The sequence below is a fragment of the Humulus lupulus genome, chromosome X (assembly GCF_963169125.1).
Source record: "Humulus lupulus chromosome X, drHumLupu1.1, whole genome shotgun sequence".
NCBI lineage: Eukaryota > Viridiplantae > Streptophyta > Magnoliopsida > Rosales > Cannabaceae > Humulus > Humulus lupulus.
In genome coordinates, this window is record NC_084802.1 from 28296345 (window position 1) to 28313471 (window position 17127).

General features: G+C 37.5%; 1 protein-coding gene across 4 annotated transcripts in view; it reads right to left on the minus strand.

The window, feature by feature from the left end:
- Nucleotides 1-1421: 1421 nt before the first annotated feature.
- LOC133804814 (uncharacterized) overlaps nt 1422-17127 on the minus strand; it is a 29137-nt gene continuing 13431 nt past the window's right edge. For 2 of the 4 annotated variants that reach the window (XM_062242936.1, XM_062242933.1), the window contains 7 exons: nt 10432-10554; nt 9291-9365; nt 8893-9159; nt 8738-8806; nt 8387-8488; nt 2534-2782; nt 1422-2457 (listed from right to left, as the gene is read on the minus strand). In XM_062242936.1, coding sequence (XP_062098920.1) covers nt 1756-2457; nt 2534-2782; nt 8387-8488; nt 8738-8806; nt 8893-9159; nt 9291-9365; nt 10432-10554 — 1587 coding nt within the window. In that variant the 3' untranslated portion in view covers nt 1422-1755. The remainder of the gene's footprint in view (nt 2458-2533; nt 2783-8386; nt 8489-8737; nt 8807-8892; nt 9160-9290; nt 9366-10431; nt 10555-17127) is intronic. The other 2 variants (XM_062242934.1, XM_062242935.1) reach the window with 2 other exon arrangements.

Here is a 17127-nt window from a genome sequence, read left to right on the forward strand (position 1 = left end):
TAAACATTGGTAACAGCCATGAGGTTGGTGGAATTTGAAATTCAAAGGTATCTCAAACTCTATAAATAGGAGTCTAATGCTCACTTGTAAGACAACATTATTTCTAGAAATACAACAAAATGCTTGATTATTCCAGAGAGTTATTTTCAATATTACGAGAATCCCTTAGTGCTTGAGATAAGAAGAAATAAGCTTTTAGACAAAGGTTGTAAACCTTGTTCAAGTTGGTGATCATCAATACTCTTCACTTTGGTTGTGTGAGTGATAGAGTGATTTCCTTTTCATTCTTTTTCTTACATTGTTTCTTCTACTTCTTTTGTTTCTTCTCTTTACATATTTGTTTGTATCTTTTGTTTTAGAGTTGTAATATCTTCTATATATTTTTTCTACTACTTCTAGTTTATTTGTATCTATTGTCTAAAATTGTATTTTCTATTATTATCTTCATCTACATATTTCTACCTTTACTTGTATTCTTTGTTATTGAATTGTAATTTTATTTAATCAATCACATTGTCATTTGTATTACTTTGGTTAGAGTTGTAAGACTCTTGCTATTTTTCATTGAGGTATATATATACATCTAACATCCAGGGCCGGCCCTGGGCATAGGCGGGCTAGGCCCATGCCTAGGGCCCACCCCTACTCAGGGCCCAAAAATATCATGTAAACTCTTATAAGTTTGGAATGTATTTATATTACTAAATATTAGTTTAATTTTATTTAAAATTACATATACAAAATGACCCATTTTTTTTAAAACCGTCTTAGGCCCACTTTTTTTCAGGGCCGGCGCCGCTAACATCCCAGTCGTACGTCAAATGTGAAGAGTCAAGTAGGTGGCGATACTTTGGAAGCTAACTCGGTTGAGATGGAGCTGGGTGATGGGAGTCATCGTATATGGCAACTGCCTGCTTTGAATCATCTTAAGATGAACATTGGCGCCGCTTTGTGCATTAATAGGGGGCTGTAATTCGAGATGACAAGGGTCATATGGTTCGTTTCTACACTATTAGCATTCAGGCCATTCGTTCCTCCTTTAAAGCAAAATTTCTGAAATGGTGCTTTCAGTGAGGGTATCCATTTTATGGAGAGTTGTATGAATGTGATTCGGGCCATACATAGCAAAAAGAGTATTTCTCTGGGAACAACTTTATTGTTGGTGATATCCAACATTTTTTTTTCTTTGTCAAGTTAGTTTTTGTGAATTTATCTCTCGCAAATAGAGTGAGTCATATTTTGGCAAAAATTAGTCTCTACAATGATGATGATTATGTGCATCTTGTTATGAGGATTACTAGTTATGTTAATGTGATTCCTTTTAAAAAAAAATGATTATTTGCTCTTAAGATAATCTATAATTAAATAACTAAAATTAGGATACACAAAAGAGAAAAAGCTATTTTGATCTATAAGAAAAATTATTGATATGATTGGAAAAATGATTTCTTTTATGTATATGTAATTATAGAGTAGGATAAATACATATAAATCATTCCCACATTTTAGGAATATTCAAGTGATGTTTATGCTAGATTGGATACAATCTCGAATGGTGGAAGACATTGATAGTGTTGATCCTTTCCTATTATGATCGTTGACCAAATTTCACTAGAAAAGTTCTGACAAAATACATTCGACCAGGAAGACAATCAAGCTATATAATGAAGATACACAACAATTTTCATTCTAGTTGTTTTTCATTATTTTTGTTCATGTATGGTTAGTGGTTCCCAAGACATGTCATGTGATAACTTACTGACGAAGAGGAAAGCAATGATCCTTCAATGACTCCCAGGACTTTTCAATGTCATCAACGGTCTTCTCCGCTTCCTCTTTTTTGAGCCATAACGGCATCATGTCCAGTTCAGCATTGATCAAAGCTTGTCTTGATGCGGTTGCTTTCCCAGCCAAATCTTCAAGATTGCTCTGAAGCTGTGCCTTCTCCGCCTTCCTTTCACCCAGCTGTCTCTCCATATCTGCTATTTCTCGATCGACTTCCTCAACTCGATTCCTGGTAGGTATGAACTTAGAAGACAACTGCTTCAGAGAGGTTTTCAACTCAATTATTGAGCTCACCTTCTGTTCAGCCTCTCTTATGTCCTGCTCTGCACCCTCGTATCGTTCACAAGTTTGGTTGAAGTCATCCACAAACTTTGTTATCTCATCTACTTTGCTGTCGGGAAATGAATTGACAGCAAGCATAATAGAAACTGAATTTTTAAATTCACGAGTTCTTCCTGACTGGATGAAGTTGCCAAGCGTCGTATCAAGGCATTGTTTAACGATTTTATGTGCATTTGTAATCTCGTCAATGCTAAGCATAGAACGCTGGAGGCGGCTCGAACTACCAGCCTCAACAGCCCTTACTTCCAAAAGGCTTTGAATGTCAGCAAACAAGGCATCAAATGAAGCAAGAGAAGAAGAACATGTTTCTGTTTCAACCACATTTGAATCCTGAAACAAAATTTGAAAAAGAAATGAGAGTTCTGCCAGCCAGAATAAAACTATCACCAAACTAAGTTAAGTCAACCTCCTGATGAGGATGGCCATGTGGATGAACTAGAAGAGGGGCAGATGGAATGGGTGTCATTTTAATTTCTACTGCATCGTGTTTAGTCAATAAAGTAACATGAGCAACTGCCTGAGTACAAATGTCCGAGTGAATTGCTACTTGAGTTGATTGCTCTTGAGTGATGTTCCTTTGTGATGGAGAGAGCTCAGTTACATGAGCATCTGTATTGATAGTTTGCGAACTAGGCTGAGCTTCAACAAAGTCTCCCTGCACAAATTAGGACATTATTTGATAAACTATACCAATGCAACATAAAAGTCTAGTTAAGAAAACAATTCAAATATGTTTCTTTAGAAGCATTCACAATAATCATATCTTGTTGAAAGTGTCTTTAGATTAATTTAAACCCTTGAATTCGATCAATTATCTCAAGAAAAAAATAGACTTCAATAGAATTTTTCTTCCCTTTGTCCTCACATAATCTTCAAAGCATAATGTTTGCAAGTAAATCTTGGCCTTGGTAGGCCATGTTATTATTTGAGGGTATTTTAGTCTTTTCTTAATTATTGTTATTTTATATCTTTTGCCTTATATAAAAGGCTTGGCTTATAAGTTTTGTAACCTAGAATACATTCTCTCTATTTTTGCAATACACTCTACCCTCCCTTTTCTCTCTTCATCTTTTTGCTATCTCTCATTTGAGTTTTATGGATTGTGTCTTTGCATAATTATTATGGTATCAGAGAAGGGTTTATGGAATTGAATTTCTTAAGCATAACCATAGCTTTTGCGGTAACTCAGTATGTGATTTTCGTGTTCATTCTGAAATTTTAGGGTTTCGTCATATTGCAGAATTTGGGAACTTTTGTCTGAGATAGCATTTGGAAATTTGTTTCTGAAATGGCAGGTAATAGAGATGATTCCCTTCAATCCATTAGTGTGAGGTTAGATGGAAAGAATTATTCTTATTGGAACTATGTGATGAAAAAAATTTTGAAAGGGAAAAAGATGTGGGGTTATGTTTCTGGAACTTTGGTTAAACCAACAAATGACAAAGCGGATTATGCAACTTTGCTAGAAAATTGGGAAGTGGATAATTCAAAAATTATTACTTGGATAAACAACTCTGTAGAACACTCCATAGGTACCCAACTAGCCAAGTATGAAACAACGAAGGAAGTTTGGGACCATCTTGCAAGGCTGTATACTCAGTCTAACTTTGCAAAGCAATATCAATTAGAATAAGATATTAGAGCTCTTGAATAGAAAGATATGAGTATTCAAGAGTTCTATTCAGTTATAACAGATCTATGGGATCAATTAGCCCTTACTGAATCTGCAGAATTACGAGCTTTTGCACCATATATTGCTCGTAGGGAGGAACAACGATTGGTTCAGTTTTTGATGGCACTTCGTGATGACTTTGAGGGACTCCGTGGCTCTATTTTGCATCGTTCTCCACTTCCTTCGGTTGATTCAGTAGTTAGTGAACTATTGGCAGATGAAATTCGTCTTAAGTCTCAAGCAGGAAAAGGCATCCTCCCAGCACCCAGTCCCTCTGTTTTGGTAGTTCCTCCTCGACACTTTACTCACCATGAGAATAAACCTCACACAAAGGTTGGAGTTGATGAATGCAGCTTTTGCAAACAAAAAAGTCACTGGAAGGCTCAATGTCCTAAATTAGTAAATCGTGCACCTCAGCAACAAAGACATCAACTCAGACCTCCTCAATTCGGTAATCAACCGCCTCATTATGGTAGCCAACCACAGTTTGGCAACCACTCACAACCTCGACCATACCGTCCTCCGCAATTTAATGCCGCTGCTACTGTACCTCCATCTGACTCGTATGATTTTGGGGCCTCATCTTCCAATCCTGCTCTTGCTGCCCTCTCAGAACAGTTTCAGAAGTATCTTACCATGCAGCCACATGCCATGTCCGCCTCTTCTTCGGTAGGTCAGCCCCCTACTAGCTCTTCAGGTATGACATCCTCTACATGGATTTTAGATTCTGGAGCCTCGCACCATATGTCTCCACATTCGAAATCTTTTGTTTCCTTGTGTCCTGCATCATCTGTGCCTGTCATGACTGCTGATGGTACTCCTATGCCATTAGCAGGTGTTGGTTCTGTTGTCAGTCATCATTTATCGCTTCCTAATGTTTTTACCATATTCCTAAGCTTTCACTAAACCTTGTATCTGTTGGTCAATTGTGTGATTCTGGTTACTCAGTGTCTTTTTCTTCTACTTCTTGTCATGTGCAGGATCCGCAGTCTCAGAAGCTGATTGGGACCGGCCGTAGGCGGGGGGGGGGGGGGTTTATATGTTTTGGATGAGCTGAAATTACCAGTATTTGCAGCTCCTAGTGTTGATCTGTCTTCCTTTCGATTGTCTCCATCATCGTCTAGTTTTTATTTATGGCACTCTCGCCTTGGTCATGTTTCAGCTTCCCGTTTAAGATTCTTAGCTTCTACAGGAACCTTAGGAGATTTGCAAGTTCATGATATTTCTGATTGTAGTGGTTGTAAACTTGCAAAATTTTCTGCTTTACCTTTCAGTAAAAGTACTTCATGTTCTGTTGCACCTTTTGACTTAGTTCATTCTGATGTGTGGAGACCCTCTCCTATTGCTACAAAAGGAGGGTCTAGATATTATGTCTCTTTTGTTGATGATCACACTCGATTTTGTTGGGTTTTTCTAATGAAATGTCGTTCTGATTTCTATGATATTTATGATCGTTTTCGAGCTTATGTAAAAACTCAACATGCTTCTGTTATTAAATGTTTTAGATGTGATCAAGGTGGTGAATATACTTCAAATAAATTCTGTAATTTGCTTGCTTTAGATGGAACTGTGTATCAAACTTCTTGTACAGATACCCCTGAACAAAATGGTGTTGCTGAAAGAAAGCATAGACACATTATTGAAACTGCTCGTTCTCTTTTGTTGTCCTCATCTGTGCCTAGTCAGTTTTGGGGAGAAGCAGTTCTCACTGCAGTCAATCTTATTAATAAGATTCCATCTTCAATCACTTCAGGTTTGTCCCCTTTTGAAAAACTATATGGACATATTCCTGATTATTCTTCTTTGAGAGTCTTTGGTTCTACTTGCTTTGTTCTTCGTCCTAGTGCAGAGCGTACAAAACTGTCATCATGCTCTGCACTTTGTGTGTTCCTTGGTTATGGTGATGGCCAAAAAGGATATCGTTGTTTTGATCCAACTTCTCAAAAATTATATGTATCTCGCCATGTTGTTTTTCTTGAGCATATACCCTTCTTTTCTATTCCTGGCACTACTCACAACTTGACCAAATCAGATCTTATTCATATTGATCCTTTTTGCGAGCATACAAGTACCTCTTCTCCTCAAGTTCCTCAAATTGTAGAGTCTGAATCTTCTCCTGCTCCTATAGTCCCTTTTCCACGTCATTACTCTCGCAGGTCTCGAGCTATTGATACTGGTATTTCGCAGGCTGACATTTCTGAAACACCTCCGCCTACAGCTGTTCTAGATCCTTCTGATACTGTAGATCCTCCTCGCTATCCTCAGCGCACTCGTAAGTCTACTAAACTACCACATTTTGTTTATTCGTCTTATTCTATCCCTTTCACTTCGTTTTTAGCGTCTATTCATTGTCTCTCTGAGCCTTTATCCTATAAAGAAGCAGTTACTGACCCTCTTTGGCAGCATGCTATGAATGAGGAACTATCAGCTTTGCACAAGACAGATACTTGGGATTTGGTATCTTTACCTCCTGGTAAACATACAATTGGTTCTCGTTGGGTTTATAAAATCAAGACCAAGTCTGATGGGTCTGTTGAACGCTACAAAGCTAGATTGGTAGCTAAGGGATTTTCTTAACAGTATGGTATGGATTTTGAGGAAACTTTTGCTCCTGTTGCAAAAATGACTACTGTCCGTGCTCTTGTAGCAGTTGCATCTGCTCGTCAGTGGAATATATCTCAGTTGGATGTTAAGAATGCTTTCTTGAATGGCGATTTACATGAAGAGGTCTACATGGTTCCTCCTCCTGGGGTCCCTCACAATCATGGAGAAGTTTGTAAGCTTAAGAAAGCTCTGTATGGTCTCAAACAGGCTCCTCGAGCATGGTTTGAGAAGTTCTCCAATGTTGTTACTTCTCTTGGGTTTCTCTCAAGTAATCATGACTCAGCACTATTTGTTAAGTGTACCAATGCAGGTCGTATTCTCCTTTCCTTATATGTTGATGATATGATCATTACTGGTGATGATTTAGATGGAATTGCAGTGTTAAAGTCTCAATTAGCTTCTCAGTTTGAGATGAAGGATTTGGGGCCTCTTCGGTATTTTCTGGGTATTGAAGTTGCCTTCTCCCCAAAAGGCTATCTTCTTTCTCAGTCAAAATACACTTCTGACATTATTGACCGTGCTCGTCTTACAGATACAAAAGTAGTTGCCACTCCTTTTGAGCTCAATGTTCAGTATTCTCCTTCTGATGGCACTCCCTTGCATGATCCTACTTTGTATCGCACTATTGTTGGCAGTTTGGTTTATCTCACTATCACTCGCCCCGACATTGCATATGCTGTTCACATTGTTAGTCAATTTGTTGCCTCTCCTACTACTGTTCACTGGGCAGCTGTTCTTCGCATTTTGAGGTATCTTCGGGGTACTATCTTTCAAAGCCTTTTGTTTCCCTCCACTTCTTCCTTGGAGCTACGTGCATACTCTGATGCTGATTATGGTCGTGATCCTACGGATCAGAAGTCTGTTACTGGTTTCTGTATCTTTTTGGGTGATTCTCTTATTTCTTGGAAAAGTAAGAAACAAACTGTTGTCTCCCAATCTTCCACTGAAGCAGAGTACCGCGCTATGTCATCTACTACCAAAGAAATTGTTTGGTTAAGATGGCTGCTTGTAGATATGGGTGTATGTCATTCTCAACCCACTCCTATGTATTGTGACAATCAGAGTGCCATCCAGATTGCTCACAACTCAGTTTTTCATGAACGCACCAAGCACATTGAGATTGATTGTCACTTCACTCGTCACCACCTGAAGCTTGGCACTATCACTTTGCCTTTTGTTCCTTCTTCTTTACAGATTGCTGACTTTTTTACTAAGTCTCATTCTATTTCTCGTTTTCAATTTCTAGTTGGCAAACTCTCGATGCTTATTGTTGCTGCATCGTGAGTTTGAGGGGGGTGTTAGAGTTATTATTTGAGGGTATTTTAGTCTTTTCTTAATTATTGTTATTTTATATCTTTTGCCTTATATAAAAGGCTTGGCTTATAAGTTTTGTAACCTAGAATACATTCTCTCTATTTTTGCAATACACTCTAGCCTCCCTTTTCTCTCTTCATCTTTTTGCTATCTCTCATTTGGGTTTTATGGATTGTATCTTTGCATAATTATCAGGCCAAATCATAATTTGGAAAACAAAGATGCAAGAAAAGTATCTCCAATGGAACACAGAATCTCGGGCCAATTACATCAAAACCTCTCATTCTCGTAGTAGATGAGAAAAAGATAGATGTCAAATTGCCAAACTGCTGCTACACAAAACCTGATTCTATCCCACAGCAAAGCGACTTGACTTCAAAAAATCCTATCATTTATGTCCAACCAAACTACCCACATTTACATGGCCAGCCAACACTCCACAATTCCTCAGTATCTAACATCCTCTAATAAACACTTGAAGAATATAATCATAGATTCATAACAACTTTTTGGAACAATCCACTCCAAACTAAATTCTGCTAAATTGGCCAAATCATAAAAAGGGACTCAGAGAGCTTACATGGAATTGACAAGCTGTTTTGACCGATCAATAACAGAACAAGGCAATTATCAATATTTTTTAGTGCAAAAGTATTTATGAGCAAATACCTTGTGTTTGAAGAGATACTCAAAGAATGATGGAACATCTGGACAGTGGCATTGCTCAATTCCTTGCGATTTCTGAAAGCAGATGATGTCCCCATCTTGAAGCTGTAGAACAGGTAAAAAAGTGCACAGGAGCAAGATCAAGAGAAGAAAAATTATATACTCTATAAATAGTTTGCAGTAGGAATTAACCTCTAATAATATATATATATATATATATATGTGTGTGTATACAATCTGTAAATGAAAAATGTTATATATGTAAACTTGAACCCCTCACCACACCACAAATGAAAAACTGTACTAGCAAAAAGTAGTTTACAGTAGGAAATTTGCCTCTAATAATATATATACCTCACTACAACGAAATGTGAGCTCACTGTCAATGGGTTCACACCAGATGTCAGGTTCAAACCTTATCTCCTGCACATTTAAAGAGGCTATACATAAGGTTGCCAGTGATAAAATTTAGAAAAAAAATCATTCAAAGTAGTCAAATCCCAAGTTACCTCGAAAAGTTTAATTTCCTCATTAGGATTGAAGCCAGCCATTTTGTTTAATTTTTTCAATATTCCATTAGGATTCCCATCTAGTTTTGCAAAAAGCCTTCCAACATAACTGACATAAAAGAAAACATAAGGGCAGCAGAGTGATCGAGTGAAAGAGAGTGAGAGAAAGAAAGAGTACCGCAGCTCTTTTTTCCAAGGGTCATAAAGTTTAAAGAATAAAAGTATATCCTCTTTAGTCTTTTGTGGAGGAGCAACAGGTTGCAAATCCTGAATGATTGTGAAATGAGAAACAAACAAATGACAGATTCATGAGTTCAGTATAAAGCAAAAACATATATGATTGATCTAACTCAAAAAAGTGGAGGTAAATTTTTATATAATGATTGAAAAAGCATTACCAAATCAAGTTCTACTTCCAGAAAAAGCTGTAGAACTTCTTGTCTCTCACTCTTCTTGTTAGAAGATTTTCCCAACTGTCCAACCTAGAATAGTCAGTCTTGTAACAAACAAAACAGTGCATACTTCACCAGTTTAGACAATTGTAAAGTAGCTCTTGCATTCGAATCACAGTTGTAAGAATGTATGATGAGTTCAAGTAATAAATTCTCTGTCAAAGTTAAAAATGCTCAAGGAAAAGCCTACTAGGTAAATTAAATTATCTTATTGGTTCAAGTTGTAAATTCTCTTGAGTTATTGATGCTTGAGAAAACATTTACTAGACAGATTAAATGAATTTAGTGCCAACCCCCAAAATTTAATGTCACTTGAAAAAGTAATTTCACAAAGAAGATTAGCAAGCATTAGAGATGGCATTTTAGGAATTGAATGTTTTTCTCTGCATGATAGGTGGCACAAACTCTACACCTTTCTACCTCTTTTATTATGCTTTTCTTTAAAAATACAAGTAGTGGTGCTTTGAATTTAAAAAGAAAAAAAAGAAAAGAAAAGGAAAATAAAAAAGAAAACAATCGGCCACAAATGCAAATTTGTTGGCTTCTACTCTGTCAATACACTTTCAAAGAACAATCTACATTTATGTCCATCCTTCCAAATGAAAGGAATCGTTGTAAAATGAACTTTCTATATGCATAATAAGATCTCCTGTAGTCTATAGACTAGAAACATTTCATCTTGTGGCTGCTGCAAACAAATAAAATACCATTTTCTATTTTATTACCATGCAAGCAGAGCAGTAAAGGATTTTTTTTTTCTTCTGGTAATGCTATAATCATGCTTGAAAACAATATTTACATATTTATTACCACCGGTGATTGTTGTTCACTTTCCTTTGTCATTAACTACTTCAACATATTTTTTTCACCCTCATTGCTAAGAAGAAGAGAGTTAAACCACATCCCATTAAGGCAGCTGGCTCTTGAAAGGGGAGTTTGGGTCCAAAATTTAAAATTTCTAGCAGCTTAAACATACATTTTCAAGGTGAGGTTAAGTAGAAAATCAGTTATTGCCACAAATGCCGCAATGAAACTTAATCTATAACAATTATCAACAATAAAATGCACAACATTTAAATGATCTTACAAGTAATTCTTCTTCCAACGATGTCAAAGGCCATACAGGTCTGTATGTATTATTTTTGCGCTTTCCCCACATCCAGTATCGTTGAAATTTCACTGGTACACCAAACTCTTTGGCTACCTTTTCCTGAGTAAAGGCTCAGTTATTATAATAATGATAGTAGCAGTAAAACCCTAAAGTTGTATCTAATCTAAAAGAAGAAAAAAATATTTAAAGTTTCATCAAAAGTATAAATTTGAGGTAAAATACGCTAGGAAAATCTACATCCATGTATGTAAAGCTCACATAAAACGTGTGGTTCGTTTTGGCATATAAATTTTTACATATATAAATGTGTAAGTATGTTATGTATGGTAGAAATCAGTACCCATACAATTGGATTATTAGATCAAATCAGAGCTTTTATCGGCAGATGTACTAGTCAACTGAAATAAACAAGTCTCAAAAAGATTCACATTACTCAAGTCTACTTCTCCAATAAGGTGGTGTTTCATCAAAGATTACTTTTGGTATGAAATTCTACCTGCTTTCTTTTAATCAGTGCTCACACATTACTGTTAACTCTAGTTTATGTATAAAAGAGCTTTTGCTTTTGTATCAACAGATGGGATCAAGTTTGGAATTAGAGAGAGAGAGAGAATTGTGTTCAAGCTGTTAGAGAGAGCAAGAGTGTTTTGTAACAAGGGTGTGAGTGAGTGAACAGGTTTTATGAAGCTAGAAATCTAAGAGGAAACTTTAGAAAAGAGTCACAAGATCTAGCTGAAAAACCATAGTTGTAAACTGAGGTGTTAATTGTATTTATAGAAAAAATATTACAACTTACAAAGAAGAGATTAGTTATAATAACTAACTCTGTAAACAACTAAAAACAAAATTAACAATGTAACAGAAATATGCTAAATACAGAAAACTAACAACTAACAACTAACAACCAATTACAGTTATGTGCTTTTATCCCCCCTCAAACTAAAAGGGGTATTCACTACATTGAGTTTGGACTTAAGGTAAGCAAATCGATCAATAGGCAGAGCTTTGGTGAGAATATTTGCCACTTGATCCGTAGAAGGCACATAACGAACTCAGAGATCCTTGGCAAGCAACTGGTCTTGAACAATATTAGATATATATGTATTTCAGTTGTATAGTTTCTGTCTTCTTTTATTTTTCGTTAGTTGCGTGAGTTTGTTGCAACTGTTTCAGTAACTGTTTCAGCTATATATACATAGCTCAGCCTCTGTAATCAGATTATTCGATCAATACAAAATCTCTTTTTCTTTTCCGCATTATGGTATCAGAGCCGGAAGGATAAGCCTTCCTTTCGATCCCTCTTCTTCTCCGACGATCCTTCTCCTTCTCCGCCGATCTTCTCTGCCGTTTTCTCTGTTGTTCGTACACTCTTCTCCGGCAACACGTCTTCGAATATGTCTAACACCGGTCAATCCACATCTCCACCAGATGACCGTGATACATCCGCCATTGATGACTCTCCGCTTCCTCCAATCTCCTCTAACACAAGAACCCACCTTGAAGATCCATCAGATCCGTACTACCTTCATCACTCCGACAACCCTGGAAACATCCTTGTTTCACAGGTTCTTACAGGTCAGGATAATTACTCTTCTTGGAGTAGGGCAATGAAATTATCCATTTCTGTCAAGAACAAAATAGGTTTTCTTGATGGTTCGATTTCAAAGCCTTCCCCAACCGAGACTTCTTTGTACAATTCTTGGTGTCGCAACAACAACATCGTAATCTCTTGGATCCTCAACTCAGTTTCAAAAGACATTTCAGCCAGTATTTTGTACGATGATTCTGCCGCAGAGATTTGGAAGGATCTCCAGGTTCGATTTCAGAGACGCAATGGACCGCACATCTTCAACCTTCGAAAAGAATTGATGAACCTTAAACAAGACACCCAATCCGTGAGCATCTACTATACGAAGCTTCGTGCGATTTGGGAAGAGCTCTCCAATTACAGACCCAATTGTACCTGCAACAACTGTACCTGTGGAGGAATTAAGAAGTTCCAGGAGCATCATCATATGGAATACATAATGTCCTTTTTAATGGGACTCAAAGATTCTTATTCCCAAGTCAGGGGGAACATCTTGCTCATGGATCCCTTACCTGATCTAAGCAGAGTTTTTCATTTGATTACTCAGGAGGAAAATCAAAGAAGTGATATCACTGCTGACCCAACTTCTTCAATGGCCTTTTCCCTTCAAAGCAATAGATCATTCACTCAAAGATCTGACTCAACAGCATCCAAACCATATCCTCCGAGAAGAAATAGGCCCTTTTGTACCCATTGTAATAATCTTGGTCACACCATTGACAAATGTTACAAGCTGCATGGATATCCTCCTGGTTATAAGCAGAAATCTTCCAAAGAATCATCGGCAAATCAATTCAATGACTCTAAGGATGACATCGATGCTACAAGACCCGAGCAAACACAGTCCAATTCCAAAGATGTAGCCGCAAATCAATTCAGCACTGCGACCCTCCTGCCTCAACTCACAGCCACCCAATATCAACAATTACTCAACCTTCTTGCTACTCAAGCTCCTGGTATGACTTCTACAGAACCAAAATATTCCTCAGGTAATCAAGAACTTGTGTTATCTACCAATTCTTTCAGACCTGTGCTTGATTCTTGGATTGTTGACACAGGGGCTACAAGACATATATGTTCTAATGTCCATAGTTTTCAATTTCTAAATCCTATAATTCCTACTAAACTCATACTGCCTAATAGTGATTCTTTATTTGTTCATCACAGTGGTTCAATTGCCATTAATCAAGATTTAGTTCTCACTGACGTGCTTTATGTTCCTTCTTTTAAATATAATATTATATCCGTTAGTTGCTTGACCAATCAAGGTTTTCTTTCCCTTAGCTTCAATTCTAATTGTTTCTATATACAGGAGATGCCAACCAGGAGGATGATTGGCACGGGTAAAGCCAGCAATGGACTATACATTCTGGACGAATATTTTTCTAAATCCAATTCATGTTCTCCTTGTCATGTTCTTTCCATTTCTGCAGAAACTTGGCATTCTAGGCTAGGCCATCTTTCTAATAAACGATTGCATTTACTTAGATCTGTTTTGCACTGTAATGTTTCTGACTTACATAAAAATGTTCCCTGTTATGTCTGTCCAAAGGCAAAACTTAAGAAATTGCCATTTTCTAATAATAATCATTTTTCTACTCATCCTTTTGATCTTGTGCACTGTGATATATGGGGACCTCACCACATACCCTCTCATTCTAGTTATAAATATTTCTTAACTCTTGTGGATGACTGCTCTAGATTTTCTTGGCTCTATTTTTTAAAACGTAAATCTGATGCTTTACAGATTGTACCACAATTTCTTTCATTCATTGAAACTCAATTTAAGTGTGTTCTTAAGAAATTTCGATCTGATAATGCACCTGAGCTAGCCTTCACAGATATTTTTGCTAAAAAGGGCATTTTGCATCAATTCACTTGTGTCGAAACACCTGAGCAAAATGCAGTAGCTGAACGTAAGCATCAACATTTATTGAATGTTGCTCGGTCACTCTATTTTCAAGCTAATGTTCCCATCAAATTTTGGTCTGAATGTGTTTCTACAGCAGCTTATATAATTAATCGCATTCCAACACCTAATCTTCAAAATAAAACCCCTTATGAGATCCTCTATAACACACCTCCTGATTATACTACTTTTAGATCTTTTGGTTGTTTGGCTTTTGCATCTACACTGACTGCTCATCGCACAAAATTCGATTCACGGGCTAGAACTTGTGTTTTTATGGGATACACCCATGGCATAAAAGGATATAGGCTTTATGATTTAAATACCAAAACTTTCTTTATTTCTAGAAATGTGATTTTTCATGAACATATTTTCCCATTTCACAAACTCAATACTTCACATTCCTTTACCGATCCTTTTTCTAACATAGTTTTGCCTTCTCTTGAAGTTACTAATACTCCTATTATTGATTCTTATCATGATAAAACTACTCCTATTACTACTGACATTTTTTCGCAGGATATGCCTTCACCACAGTCTTCCACAGCTACCACCTCTAACAATTTTACTCCTCCTGTAAATGATTCTGTTCTTGATGCTGCTACTGCCTCATCACCTTCATCTCAGCCTTTCCCTAGACGTTCCAGCAGGCCCTCTCGACCACCTGCCTACCTCCGTGACTTTGAGTGTCACTCCTCTATACATACTAAATCTTCTACTCTCTATCCCATCCATAATTATATGTCTTTTTCTAAGTTTTCTCCAACTCATAAATCTTTTATTTGTGCAGTTTCATCTCAAATTGAACCTCAGACATATAAACAGGCCATTCAACATGACTCTTGGATTCAGGCAATGAATGATGAATTGCAGGCTCTTCAACGCAATAACACATGGACCATTATGCCTCTTCCGCCCAATAAACAAGCAATTGGCTGTAGATGGGTGTACAAGCTTAAATTTCATAATAACGGCTCCATTGAACGTTATAAAGCTAGACTAGTCGCTCAAGGATACTCTCAACAAGAAGGCCTCGACTATTTTGACACTTTCTCGCCTGTTGCCAAGATGGTTACGCTAAAGTTGCTCCTTGCCATCTCTACGATTAAACAGTGGCATACTCTACAAATTGATATTAACAACGCCTTCCTTAACGGCGATTTAAATGAAGAGGTATATATGTCTCTTCCCAAAGGCCTTACTGTTTCTCTTTCTTCTTGTGCAGATCCTCCCCTAGTTTGCAAATTACACAAGTCAATCTATGGCCTCAAACAATCATCTCGGCAGTGGTACACGACACTCTCAGATGCTCTTCTCTCCGCTGGTTTTAAACAGTCACAGGCAGATTATACTCTCTTTACAAAGGGACAAGACGACCAGTTCATTGCTCTCCTTGTCTATGTTGACGACATCATCATCGCCGGCCCAAATCTCAAGCTGCTCCATCAACTTCAGCACTCACTTCATGCTCGTTTCAAACTAAAAGCTCTTGGTACACTCAAGTACTTCCTTGGTTTTGAAATTGCCCGCTCTGAACGTGGTCTCTTCATTTCCCAAAGACAGTACACAATCAATCTTCTTGAAGATACAGGATACCTGGGCAGCAAACCTGCCAAAACGCCTATGGATCCAAAGCTGAAACTTGACAACATCCAAGGTGAACCTTTGGCAGACCCCTCTCAATATAGACGCCTTATTGGACGTTTGCTTTATTTGACACTGTCAAGACCTGATATCACCTACTCGGTTCACACCTTAAGCCAGTTCATGTCTGCTCCCCGCACTACTCATCTACAAGCAGTCCACCACTTGTTACGGTTTCTGAAAGGCAGTCCTGGCCAAGGCTTACTCTATTCTTCTACTTCTTCTCTCCACCTCCGCGCTTTCTCCGACTCAGACTGGGCTGCTTGCCCTCTCACTAGGCGCTCTACTACAGGTTTTTGTGTGTTTATAGGCGATTGTTTGATATCTTGGCGAACTAAGAAGCAACCAACAATTTCCAAAAGTTCTGCTGAAGCAGAATATCGTGCCCTTGCCGCCACTGCCAGTGAACTCACCTGGCTGCAATACATCCTAGCTGACCTCCACATTCATTCCTCCACACCCGCTTTTATTTACTGTGATAACCTCTCTGCTGTCCACATCGCTAACAACCCCACATTCCATGAGCGAACCAAGCATATTGAGCTTGACTGCCACTTCATTCGAGACAAAATAAAGGCTGGTTCCATACGCCTCATTCCTGTTCGTAGTTCCCTCCAACTGGCAGATGCTTTTACTAAAGCTCTCTCTTCAACCTCTCTCAATTCTCATATCAGCAAGATGACCATTCATGATATCCACCGTCCATCTTGAAGGGGGGGTATTAGATATATATGTATTTCAGTTGTATAGTTTCTGTCTTCTTTTATTTTTCGTTAGTTGCGTGAGTTTGTTGCAACTGTTTCAGTAACTGTTTCAGCTATATATACATAGCTCAGCCTCTGTAATCAGATTATTCGATCAATACAAAATCTCTTTTTCTTTTCCGCATTAAACAAAATGAAGATCAATCTCGATGTGTTTACATCGAGCATGGAAAACAGGGTTAGCAACTAGAGCTGCAGCCCCTTGATTCTCAACCCAAAGTACTGGTGGTTCAGGTTAGGTGACATGAAGCTCAGTAAAGAGAGAAACGAGTCATTTCACTTCAGCAGCTGCATTAGCCAAGGCACGGAATTCACTTTCCGTACTTGAACGAGCAACAACTTGTTGCTTTTTAGCAGACCAATTACAGGTATGTGCTTTTAGTGTGGAAGGTCAATTTCTCAGGATTATCTTGTTGTTGGGGTTCTCAGGCTATATAGCTTGTAGGTAGGTTATGTTGATGAAACTCTTGACCAAGCTCAAAGCTCTGTAACTCAATCATTCTCATAGTACATAATCGAATTCCCAAGAGTTTGCGGTCTATCTTTGTGTTCTGTTTTTAATTGCTGTCTTTGTTCTTGGAATTGGTTTGAGGTTGAGTGCTAGTAATTTCTAAAATACAAATATATATATATATATAGTTAAAATTAAGTAATGTATTTTGTTTAGTTTCAAAGTTATAAACATGCTTATTCAAACATGTATTTATTTTTATTATTTTTAATTATTATATAAATTTTAAATAAATAAACAATATCATAAAATAATA